Here is a 12,764-nt window from a genome sequence, read left to right as displayed (position 1 = left end):
GCTTTATATACCTATTATGTCCACAAATTACCATATAGCATATATTCAACACAAAAAAACAGCAACAATTTGCTGTTGACAAAGGAGAGCTGAACATATAAAGGGCCCAATTCCCTTCAGTAGCTTAAAGGTAAAGGGACCCCTGACCATTACCAGTCGCGGATGACTCTGGGGTTGTGATGCTCATCTCGATTTATTGGCTGAGCCACTTCTGGCGAACCAGAGTAGCGCACGGAAACGCCATTTACCTTCGCGCCGGAGCAGTACCTATTTATCTACTTGCACTTTGAGGTGCTTTCAAACTGCTAGGTTGGCAGGAGCAGGGACTGAGCAACTGGAGCTCACCCTGTCGTGGGGATTCGAACTGCTGACCTTCTGATCAGCAAGCCGTAGGCTCTGTGGTTTAACCCTTAGCTTAGGGGCTCATAAAACCTAATTCCAGCCCTGAGTCTCCCTGATGTGATTCAGTCCAAAATCCGCCACCCCCCACCCCAACTTGGTATTGCAGGATGCAGAAAGCGTTGCCACTGTTTGTTGAAGCCGCACTTCCTATGAGAGTTGTGAATGTGAATGCTGCCCTCCCACCTTGTTTGCAAGGTGCTGCCAATGCACCTGTATGCATATAGGATTGTATAGTTTGGATGGGGTCACACCAGGGTCATCTAGTCCAACCCCCTGCAATGCAGTAATCATTTGGCCCCATGTGGTGCTTAAGATCCACAACTCAGAGATTAATAAGAGTCTGATGCTCTACAGACTGAGGTATCCCAGCCGTCCCACCCTGTGTAGACACTTCCCCAACTGACACATAACGCTCTGGTGTGCAATTCCAGTCACAACACCTCAAAAGGGATTTGTGAAGCCAGGGGAAGTGCAGAAAGCAACCCAAAACGAGGGAAGCAAGTTAATTCCCCTGCAAAGGAGGGCTGTTCTAGCCCTTTCAGCTTGGAAAAAGCAGGAAATAAAAGAGAACCTAGGAGCCAACTCCTAGGGGCTGAGTTGGCTCCTTCAGCCCACCCACCCCCAATGAAATATTTGAGGTGGCCAGGCCCCCCACAATGTTAATGGGCATTGCCATTCAAATACTGTGTGTGCACTGCATCTTGTGATCAATTTTGCAAGGCAGGGCTAACTTCCACCCCCCACCCCTATTTTATTCAAGTTGGCATCCTTGAAAGGGAAGGCAAGGCTTGGCCAGAGGCGTAGAAAAACGCTGCACGGTGTGAAGAAAAGTGAACTGTGAGATCCTGGAATAAGGCCTGGATTCTCCAATGAAGTTGAATGGCGGGAGATTCTTCACGCAGCCCATAGTTGAACCTAGAAATTGCTGTCACAAGATTTAGAGACGAGCCACCAAAACTGTATTTTAAAGCACCATTGATTTTGCTGCTAGGGTGATACTGTGGAACTCAAATTTGATCTGTGAGGATGATGCAAAAGTCTCTGAGATATGTAAGACCCACATTATTAAAGGTTTGTAGGTCGATAACCAGTGCCATGAAATAGAAGCCAATGCAGTGGATTCCTGGGCCATGGGTTGTCAGTGATGTCAAGCAAAACATTTATGTATTGTTATTTCCCACCCACCCCTTTTGTTATACTTATGAAATAATGTTGATCTCATTATAAGAAAACTCATTACCCCAGAGTCTGATTAATCCTATCTTACTGGACTAACTTCTGTAGGACAAACAATTCTCATTAACGGCAAAGTTTGCATCTATGAGACCCATTTCTGGTTTGCATTTACCATATACTGTAAATGCAAACTAGAAATATACCATATACCATATACCATATACAGCCAGCCAGCCAGCCACCCTTGACAGGTAAGCTCACCAACAGATGAAGGTGCCTACCAGAGTATACTTTGCACTTGCTCCCTTCAAACCTGGCGTCAGCCATGTGTGTGCAATCTAGAGTGGGAAAGCTTTTTGGCTCAATGGACTAGATATGTATCTCCTCCCACTCCACTGCCAACTTTAACAGATGTCGTGATGGCAATGTGCAATCCTTTCCCCTCCTGCTTGCTTCCCCCCTGCTGCAGCTCCCCTCCCCAGCCACATTTCCCACAGTGGATGTCCCTAAAAGCGTACCCCAAAATTCTGGGCGTGGGAACTGCTAAGTGTTAAACTTCTCCTCTGCAAATGCCAGCCCTGGTGCTGCCATTTTGCAGCAGAGAAGCATCTTTGCTGCCAAACTAGTTTCATCCCTTGCAAGTTATCCCTTGCGCAGGTATCTTCACTCACTTCATGGTCAAGCCAACAGTGTTTGGGATTGCACAAATAATCCTATTTAGCAGTTTTAAGGTTTCTGGAGTGCATTTTGCGTTCTGGGGCAGTTTAGAGACACAGGCCCCGTGTGTGTGTGTGTGTGTGTGTGTGTGTGTGTGTGTGAAATAGTTGTTCAGATTATCCTGAGCTGAGATAGTATGCTGAAGGGATCTTCTGTATCTTCAAAGTAAACTAGGTGTGTTTGTAGTGCTAAGGTGGCAGATCAATGAAAGACAAAGAACAATTCCTGTTGCATTGGGTAGAGGTGAGGTTTTTTAAAAAGGGGGGCGGGAATAAAGCAGAGTGAATTTGGGTAATCAAGTGACCTTTATGTTTAGGAATGCAATTTGATTATAAAAGAGTTCTTTCAAAACATGACAGTTCTATAAAGTACATTAATTTTATTTTTATTATTTCAGATCTTCCTGGCTTGATAATGTCCATTGAAACACTAATTTCACATGGTTTGTTCCCCTACAAGCCTCATGTGGGTATGCTGCAGACAGCATTAGAAAGTGTAGTTGCGGTTTTGGCAGCAAATGTTGTGAAAGTTAGTTGCATTGTCCGTGAAATCTATTGTAGAATAACTCTTCGGTTGTGCTAACATGCTTCCTCTTCTCCTTCGCAACTGGCTAGAAGATTGTTGTTCAGGACATAGTGGCACTTTCTCATGGCAGAGTGCCCTCTTTAGTCGAGCAATTTCTAAAGGGTGCCTGATTGGGAATAAATGCTCGAGGCACTTAAAATTGGCAGCTGGCCTCCAGCAGAATTCTGTGGGAAACACTGGCGCGTATTGTCAGCGGTCCAGTCCAATATTGTAAGCTAGCATCCAGAATGAAGAGCTGCTGCTTCAGTTGGGGAGATGATAGCTTTGGCCTTGAGAGCAGTACTCTCAATACAAGTGTTTGAAACACTTCGTACATGCTGTGTTCTCAGCAACCCCCTACAGTTCTATTCTGTTTGCAATTCTTTTACGATGCATTGTTTTAGATACTGCATGCAGCCTGGAGAATCAGTTACCAAAATACAGGGCAAGGATGTTTTAAATAAATAGTTAGATGCAATAAATTAATTAATAACACACTTTAAGAAAGTCGTATCGCCCCACGTTGCAGACTGGGTGGTGGGTGATTGCTGAGAGTTCGCCACAGATGAGATTTGAATTCATGTCTTTATGGCTCACAGCTCACACTCTTGCATGGCACCATTTCTACTGGATCCCCATTTCACACATCAGCTAGTACTAATTAACACAGAATAATGTTTCAGTATGAATCTTAGTTGGGGAATGAGGGAACTTTGTGACTGGACATTTTTTTCCTCCTTGCATTGCTGGTATCATTGAGTGGTTACTTTTACACATTACAGTTTTCTTATATGGAGGGGGTGGGAATTGGAAGCAAAAAAAATAGAAGCTTGTGTTAGTATACAAAGTGGGGTGCAAGTATATATGTATTTAAAGGTGCAGTTACACAAGTCAAAATACTGTTTCCCATAAATACACCGACTTCAGGAATAGTCTTCATGCAGGAAAATTGTAATGTGTAAACCAGTCCTGAAATCCAAGTAAAAGTAAAGGTAAAGGGACCCCTGGCCATTAGGTCCAGTCGTGACCGACTCTGGGGTTGCAGCGCTCATCTCGCTTTATTGGCCGAGGGAGCCAACGTACAGCTTCCAGGTCATGTGGCCAGCATGACAAAGCTGCTTCTGGCGAACCAGAGCAGCGCACAGAAGTGCCATTTACCTTCCCGCCGAAGCGGTACCTATTTATCTACTTGCTCTTTGAGGTGCTTTCGAACTGCTAGGTTGGCAGGAGCTGGGACTGAGCAACAGGAGCTCACCCCGTCGCAGGGATTCTGATCAGGAAGCCCTAGACCAGGGGTCAGCAAACCTTTTCAGCAGGGGGCCGGTCCACTGTCCCTCAGACCTTAGTTTGACTATAGTTTGAAAAATATATATACACGAATTCCTGTGCCCCACAAATAACCCAGAGATGCATTTTAAATAAAAGGACACATGCTACTCATGTAAAAACATGCTGATTCCCAGATCGTCCGTGGGCCGGATTGAGAAGGTGGTTGGGCTGCATCTGGCCCCCGGGCCTTAGTTTGGGAACCCTGCTCTAGGCTCTGTGGTTTAACCCACAGCGCTACCCGCGCCCCCTGAAATCCAAGTACTGTACAGGAAAGTAAAAGCAAGCGTGCAGCAAAGTGAAGGCAATGATTATTTTATTTCCATTTTGTTTATGTGGGGGGTGGGGTGGGGGCAGAGAATGACTGAAAGACTTGTCCAAGGTCACTTAGTGAAGCATGGTGGAGGTTAACTCAGATTCCAGACTTCCCTGTTGCAAGTCTGGTACTTTCTGTAACAGAAAATGGCAACTTTAGATTAAGGGTTTTGCATTTTTTTCATTCTGTTTTGATATGTATAACAGATTTAAACAATAGAATGGGAAGTCTGTGTTATCTCTCCCAGACAGTAATGTGAAAAGTCTTTTCCTATGAACTGCCTCAAATGGTGGAATATGTGATTGGGGGGGGGGGAAGCAGCTAATATGTGGTGTGTGTTAAAACAAGTTCAGTTATAAACCGTGATGTCGAGTGTTGTGTTGTTCTTCTTTTGTAAACCAATGGTTGCCCCAGTTTGACCGATCCCACAAACCTCTTATTTCTTCATGAAGAAGTGTTTTTGCTTAACTATCAAATACTTTTTAAACAAGTACAGTATGCTATCCTAAACTTACTTACCCATTGAAGGCAGCGGTAGTACTTCAATCTAAGAAAACATGCTTAGGATTGCACAGTTAACTGCTTATCTTTTTTCTAATTCTAAATGCTATCAACTGAAACCTGAAATACGGTAATTTGTTGATGCACTGAATGTAGGATAACCCGCCTCATATAACCAAAATGTTTATGTCTAATTAATGCATGAAGGGGTTAACGCCATAGAGTAAACTGTCCTGCCAGGCTTAGCAAGGTCATTCACCATCACCTTGAGAGGAGTGGTCTATGCTAGGGGAAGTGGGAAACTTTGGAATGAATTTAGAAGGGTATATTTTAAAGATCTAACAGCCTATATTTCCATTCTTTACTTTGCAGCATATTTTTGTGATTTTAAATCTCTGCTGGGGTTCTCTCACCAAAGAGTACTTTCCCCAAACCTGGATCTTGCCATCCAGAGAATTCTCCTTTTATTTACCTATTTCCTTGCCAACCAACACTGACTTTATTTCCAGCCCTATAGGCCTTGCTCATTTTAAGCACTCCAATTGTCCATTTTACAGTTTGCATGTTGGATAAATTATTACCAGCTATATGAAGAAACTGATATAATTCCTTAATAGCAGGAGCAAAAATTGCACGACAGTTTTTTTTACAGTTTGCATGTTGGATAAATTATTACCAGCTATATGAAGAAAGCTATACAATTGCTTAATAGCAAGAGCAAAAATTGCACGACAGTTTTTTAATATTCCAATCAATTAAGTTTTATGGCAAATGAATCAGTGAGCCATTTGCTCTGTTAACAACTACCTTAAAACCTGAAAGCAAAGAATCATACTTATTTTACCCCTTTGCTTTAGTGCATGCATGCTTGCACTTTCCCATTTACATGCCCAGAATTAATAGTGATAAAGTATTGTAAATGAAACGCTCAAGATTTTAAAAATCACAGCACAGCTATAGAAGTTTACGACACGATCCAAAACCTGAAACAATAGTTTCTGTTGCAAACGCAGCCACAGGAAGCTCAGCTGTGCTTCTCTTACAATTAATTACTTCCGCTGTATATAAAATTGAAAGTATTGGGCACTCTGGTGCGGAAAAAGGATATCCTCATACAGTGCTCCTATTTCCTTACCAAGGGCTATTACTGAGCCTTTCACCATTAATCCATTTATAATAAATTATCCTGTGATGACAAAAGAGAGGCTGAAACAGAAGGCCAACTATGACCCTTAGCGTTTTGCATTTTTGTGCTCTTTTCCATTTGGATCATATTTACAAAGTGCACCTCTGCTAGAAGGCGTTTACTTTTAGGACTTCAGAACTTTAGAAAGAACAAGGGCTTAACTCTAATCTTAGGATTGCCACCAGAAACATGAACTTTGGGGATGGGGCAGAGAGATAAGCAGCCATGGAATGGGAACTGGGGTAAGAGTTAAGCACTCCTTCCCCCCCCTCTCTCCTTTGCTCAAAATGGCCTCACAAAGCTACTTTTCCTTACAAAAAGGGCTACGATTATGCATTTGTGCATAATTTGGAGTTTGTCCCTAAGAGTCGCCTGCCTTTGGAATAATCGCTACAAATTCCCGTTTTGTTTTTAAAATGCCTTTATACTGCTATTTTATTGGTTCCTGGTTGCACTTTTGTTTTTTTGTTTTTTTTAATATTGTACAATGCTTAAGAGATTTTAAAAACAATTAAACAATTTATAATTGCTTTCACAAAATAAATAACATGACTTGGAAGTAGGCATGTGTATAATATCCATGACATTTCCTCCACCCTGGATTCTGTGTCTAGAATAATTCATATGCATCAACCAAATCTGTAACTCTTTAATAGGCATCATCCATTTAGCCTCTCCTACCCAGGGTTCTGAAGAATTCTGCATTATTTATTTTGCAAGGGCTACAGGATGGGAGGCAAAATGCGAGAGAAATGGAAGAAATGCCCAGTTTGCATATTACCTGCTTCACACATAACAGTAACCCATGGCTTTTAAAACTATGGTTTATCAAACCATGGATTAGTGTTATGTGTGAACTCAGTCCAGCAACTAAACTATGTCTTAATAAATATGTGTAAAAGTCACTCAATAATCAAGGTTTGTAGTTGGCTCTGAAATCTTAGTTAATGTTAACCATAGCTTAGTGTTACAGGCAAGCCCAGGCCTCCTCTTTAAATATGTTCAAGGAGCTGTCAACCACTCAAAGGCTACACAGCCATGAATGAAAAGGGGCAAAAAATCAAAATGCCTCAGCATTTTGGTTAATGTTAACCAAGTTGTAATGTTATGTGTGAACCTATGTATCTCAGAACTACTTTTCATAAAATAGTTGAAAACAGAAGATGGCTTTTTTATGAGAGTATTTCTGGCTGAAAATTTTTCTTTCGTTCTCTATAAAGTTGAGAAAGAATTTTCACAGCGTTGGGTCCTTTTTCTTTTTTCTTTTGAAGGGTGCAGAATATTTTATTTGTGTTGGCACATATAATCCATGCAAAGTATATTCACTCACACCTCACAAATCACACATTACAATGAACATCTGAAATAAAAACCTAGGTGTTCAAAACCAAACCCATATGTAAAAGTAAGGTCACTTGTGGTGTCAAATCAATATTTCCATACATTAAAAAAAAAAGCAAGATGCATAGTGTGATTGCTGCAGAGACCAAATCACTGAGCTGCAAATGCTAATAACTTTCATTTTTACAAAATATCAGTACCTATTACCAAGCCTTCCTTTTAAAAATTACGTGACCTATCAGCAGATGCTAATTTTTAGTTACTGCTGCAGCTTCCATGTTACTGAATACAGAGCGAGCTTTGAAATAAATATTTCATCCAAGCTACTGACCACTGAAGGACCAAACCTGTGCCATTTGCTTGTGTGTATTGGTTTTATTTTTGTAAACTTGATTTTTTTAGCATGCAATGGTAAATTACATGAAATGCTTTTCTGAATGGCTATGACTTAGGCAACATGTATTGTCCTTGGGCAAACAGATTAAAAGCCAACTACAAAGGGGTTGCAAATCCAGATGGAAGGTTTGCCATGTGATTCAACAGGATGAGGATTGCACCCAGAAAGTTTTAAATAGATATTGGTGAGTTTCAACTTTAGAAAAAAATAAAATAAAAGTTATAGTGTTTACTTAAATATCATTTGATATAATTTATCAAATCCCCTAAAATGATTTAATGCAACTTTCACCATTTGGTCATTCACAGGTACAGTATTTGACTTCTAGGAATAAAAGAAGCAAAAATAATCACAACTCTTGCTAGTGAAACAAAATAGGGAAAAAATATTTTAGTAGGTAATAGTTACAGGTCACAAAGACAGCTGAACCTGCCTAGTGTTTTCCTTCCCTCGGTAGTTAATTTTCTACTTGACTATAGGCTCTACTCTGTATTACACATGCATATTCTTTTTCTTAAAAAGAGTGGTCTTGGCAGGGCAGATATGTGAGATACTACTTAAAGTTAACTCTTTGATGCTAGATACATTTACTGAGCAGGAAGAGCCACTGCAGATGTTACTTTCAGGCAGGCATGGCTAAACTTGGCCCTCCAGATGTTTTGGGACTGCAACTCCCATCATCCCTGGCTAACAGGACCGGTGGTCAGGGATGATGGGAATTGTAGTCCCAAAACATCTGAAGGGCCAAGTTTGGCCATGCCTGCTCAGGGCTTTGCATGTGAGAATTATTTATTTATACCCCACATTTTCCTGGCTTACAGATAAAATAGGACCAAGATAAATGGATAATGAAAATGGCAGACTTGCATGAGTCATGTAACATGGAAAGAAAAAAACCCATGGGAGATCTTATCCCCTTATCTGCAATGATTTTCTAGTCGCAGAAAGGCAACCACAATCTCCCATTTGTGCCCTCCTGTATTCTACTACTCATTTGTGCAGAGCAGCTATTTCTGCAGGTAAACTAGCTACACAGCAACAACTGCCCTGGCTCTGAGCAACCACCGGCATCAATGGAACCCTTTCCAAGTTAAACGTGTTTAGCGTCACACTCTACAACTACCACCTAAACATGCAGAGACTTCTGGCAGAGACGTATACAATAACAGGGTATTTAAATTATGGCAGGATTGTGGCAGGAAACAAGGGGGCAAATGCATCTACCACTTAGGAACAGCGGAGCAGGTGAGAGATGCTCACCGTTGTGGTTTTAGTCATCCAAATGTTACTGGAAGAGCATGGGATCCAGTCGCAGGGCAGCAACAGCAATGCTACCCCTGCAACTTAAGAATGGGCCCTAAGTGACAACTGAGTGATTAATGACAGAGTTGTCACAGTGCAGTCAACCCATGATCTGTTGTAGGGTTTGTCATTCTGTTGTGAAGCAATAAATGTGGCTCACTGTCATTTTATTGGTAGAAAGTGCCCGCCAGAGATAGTCTGAAGTGGGAAAAAGAATACTGTGATAATTGAGTCCTCCTTGTGCGTGGTTGACTTCCCAGATCACAGAAAGTTTCACTGCCACCAACTATTCTAATTGTCTCCGGTTCATAAGATGTAAAGAGAAAACCAGCATGACTCGTATATATTATTATTATTTTTTAAAAAATGTTTGACTAAAATGCTAGAGATTCTTTTAAAAGAATAATTAACCACACAGTTCTGCAGTCCTTGCTAAAATGACAAGACCAATAAGAATTAAAGTGCTGTACTTGCATATATTCTGGAGGTCAGATATGCTTAACTATCCAACATAGAGACTGAGTAAAAGGGGCAAAATGTTGCATACAAAAACATTAACCTTGTGGTTTGTCCTTCAGTCTAAGGGAAAGGGGAAAATCAGGGCAGGATCTTGCCAAAGTTGAGCACCTTTAAGTCAAATTTATTTCAACTAGATAGTAAAGCATATGCTAAACCAGGGTTTCCCAAAACTTGGGTCTCCAGCTGTTTTGGGACTACAACTCCCATCATTCCTAGCTAGCAGGACCAGTGGTCAGGGATGATGGGAATTGTAGTCCACAACAGCTGGAGACCCAAGTTTGGGAAACTCTGTGCTAAACATTCTCCTGCTGAAATCAAAAGTGGTCTTAAAAGTGCATTTTATAACTTATTTCTTTTTAAAAGGCATAGTGTTTGAGAGCAATATAAAGCAGGTGCCTCCCCCCACTTTTTGACATATAGTAAATAACAAAACACTACTTAAAAGGGGGTGCTATTTAAATACTAAATAGTCGTCCAATAGTCAACATCCTTAAAATCAATTCCAAAGCTATTTACTGGAGGGTATAACACTGGGATGATTTCAAAGTACAGTAAATGGCTTCAGATTATGACCATTTTGCGTACTCAGATGTTACTAACACAGACATACTCCTTCCATGCCTAGATCACAGATTAGGATGCTCCTCTGAGTAGACAGTTGCTTGATACTAACTGCTTAAATATCCAAACCTACAGACAGAATAAATACATGTTGCCAGTCTCAATAATATAAAAGCTACAATAAGTATACTTGTTCAGATATTGTGCATGATTTGTTCTAAAAGCGTTAAAAAGGTAAAGGGACCCCTGACCATTAGGTCCAGTCGTGACCGACTCTGGGGTTGCGTGCTCATCTCGCATTATTGGCCGAGGGAGCCGGCGTACAGCTTCCAGGTCATGTGGCCAGCATGACAAAGCCAGTTCTGGCAAACCAGAGCAGCACATGGAAACACCGTTTACCTTCCCGCTGTAGCGGTTCCTATTTATCCGGTACACTAATACTACTCTAATTTCCAAAAGCATCGTTTTCTTGCAGCAGCAAACACAATCACACTTAAGAGGTGACGTTATCTAGAGTATCTAATCACAGTTAGAACTGAGCATGCGGGTCATTCAGGGCTGCCCTGTGAATGGTATCAGTTTTAGCAGAAATAAGGGTTTGAATTGCCTCTGGCTGCTCTGGACTCCATTGTCCTTTTGGGAGCTGAGATTACACTATCTATTTTCCCTGCACCCATAAGATGAGAGGACAAGCAAGAGGAAATGTTTCTCAGTTACACAGAGAAATACAGAACGAATGCTCTCCAGCCTTTCCTCTTTCCTTATGTAGCAGCAGACTGGGGAAAACTGGTTCCCTCCTTGTGATGCTCTGAATGAGGTAATCAACAAAAACTCTATAATGCTATATGCTCTCTGTTGCTTCTCTTCTTCTTAACAGGAATCATAGTCAACCAGCTGATTTCCTCCCTGCTCGCTCTTCCTACCAACCACCCCAACAAACAAGTCCCTTTGTACATATCCAGAGCCTTGTGGCAACAGCTTCTCTGTAGCTCTATCCCACAGGATTGTGAACACCAGAACAACTTGGGCAAAGCTGACTGCGCGGTTTCTCCTTCCCTCTCACACGATCACTACCCAAATGCCACTCTCTTTTCTGGCGGGAAGACTCATGCATGAGCCCTGTACATGTGGTTGTGGTATAGGCATGCACGTGTCATGGCCACATGGGATAGCGTCACAGGAAATGTCTACCATGCAACTTCAGGTATGGGCAAAATAGGCCTGAGCTTACTCCACACTCTATCCCACTAATATCAGGGGCAATTCACAAGACCATTGCTCTAATAAAGCGAGGATGAAGGAGATGCATGGGGACCCAGGATGTGGCTTATTTCCATTCAAGTATTGACCAGTTGGGAGGGAACACAATGCTCATGCAAGGAAAGGACCACATCACTGGCCCCGCCTTCCAAGATTCCTCCATATTCAGTTACCAGGGTGATGTGGAACTGTGCATACTAGAAGGAAGGCAGTTCCACATCAGTGTGATGAAGTACGGACATGCCCTTTGTTGTGTTCTGGTTTCAAGCCTTGATGACGTTAACCAATGGGGTGTTTTTAGTTAACGCTATGAGGTTCATAAAAGTCATTCTAGAGTCTAAACTGTGTTTGTTTTGTGAGGAACACTTAGTTGACCTATCACTACAGACTATAAAAGTTACGCTACGCCTACTATTTTGGCACTTTGAGTTGTAAAGTAAAACTAATAATGGTGTTTTTACTTTAAAGCACTGTTGCGTAGTATAAGCTTTAAGTGTACGGTGCTGAACACACACACTAGAAAATATTCAGTATTTGTAATTTTATGCAACCGTTTTATAAATGATCCCCCCCCAATTCGTTTTTGCTCAACACTTTGCAGCAATGTTTCACTGTCAAGGTTTGAATATTCATTTCCTTTTTTAATATGAAGTATGTAAGAGAAAGATCTGCACATAGAAAAAGCAGCTGAATTCAATGTCAGAAGGTTAGAAATTCATTACCTCCCCTGACCCCTCCCGTCCCAGTCATGTGAAATCCATAACTATCTATATTTCGTTTGTTGAGCCAACTCCTAAACTTTTCACTTTGCCTTTAGCTTCTAGTTCTTCCTTTAGACGTTGATAGCGTGTGCATGCTTCTTGCATAGCGGCTTATCCTTCTTTGAATAAAATGGCTGGCCTTCCAAATTCACATGGCACACCTGAAATTTAAGAACACAGGGATATTATGTGTAATCAAAGAGGGTGAAAAGCAGCATTCAAACTTTGCGAGTTCAACAAAATGGCATGCGAGTCCACCCCTAAGAGGAGGAGGAGGCACTAACCTAGGCAGCAAGAGCACACAAAAACATAGGCAGTGGTGGCAGGTCCTTTAGGGTGTATGGGGTACTATCCGCCCCCCCCAACCTCAGTCTGCCCTCAGGAAGCCCCCATCTGCACCAAGTGAAAAATGCCTTGGAGGTAGAAAGCTAGTGC

At 41.6% G+C, this 12,764-nt stretch overlaps 1 protein-coding gene across 10 annotated transcripts in view; it reads right to left on the bottom strand.

Moving 5' to 3' along the window:
* Positions 1-5,591: 5,591 nt before the first annotated feature.
* Positions 5,592-12,764, bottom strand: part of LDB3 (LIM domain binding 3) — a 150,473-nt gene continuing 143,300 nt past the window's right edge. For all 10 annotated transcript variants that reach the window (XM_060274980.1, XM_060274979.1, XM_060274978.1 and 7 more), the window contains one exon: positions 5,592-12,490. In XM_060274980.1, coding sequence (XP_060130963.1) covers positions 12,401-12,490 — 90 coding nt within the window. In that variant the 3' untranslated portion in view covers positions 5,592-12,400. The remainder of the gene's footprint in view (positions 12,491-12,764) is intronic.

The sequence above is a fragment of the Zootoca vivipara genome, chromosome 5, assembly GCF_963506605.1.
Source record: "Zootoca vivipara chromosome 5, rZooViv1.1, whole genome shotgun sequence".
Lineage (NCBI taxonomy): Eukaryota > Metazoa > Chordata > Lepidosauria > Squamata > Lacertidae > Zootoca > Zootoca vivipara.
Note: the sequence above shows the minus strand (reverse complement) of the source record. Positions and strands in the feature narration are given on the sequence as shown.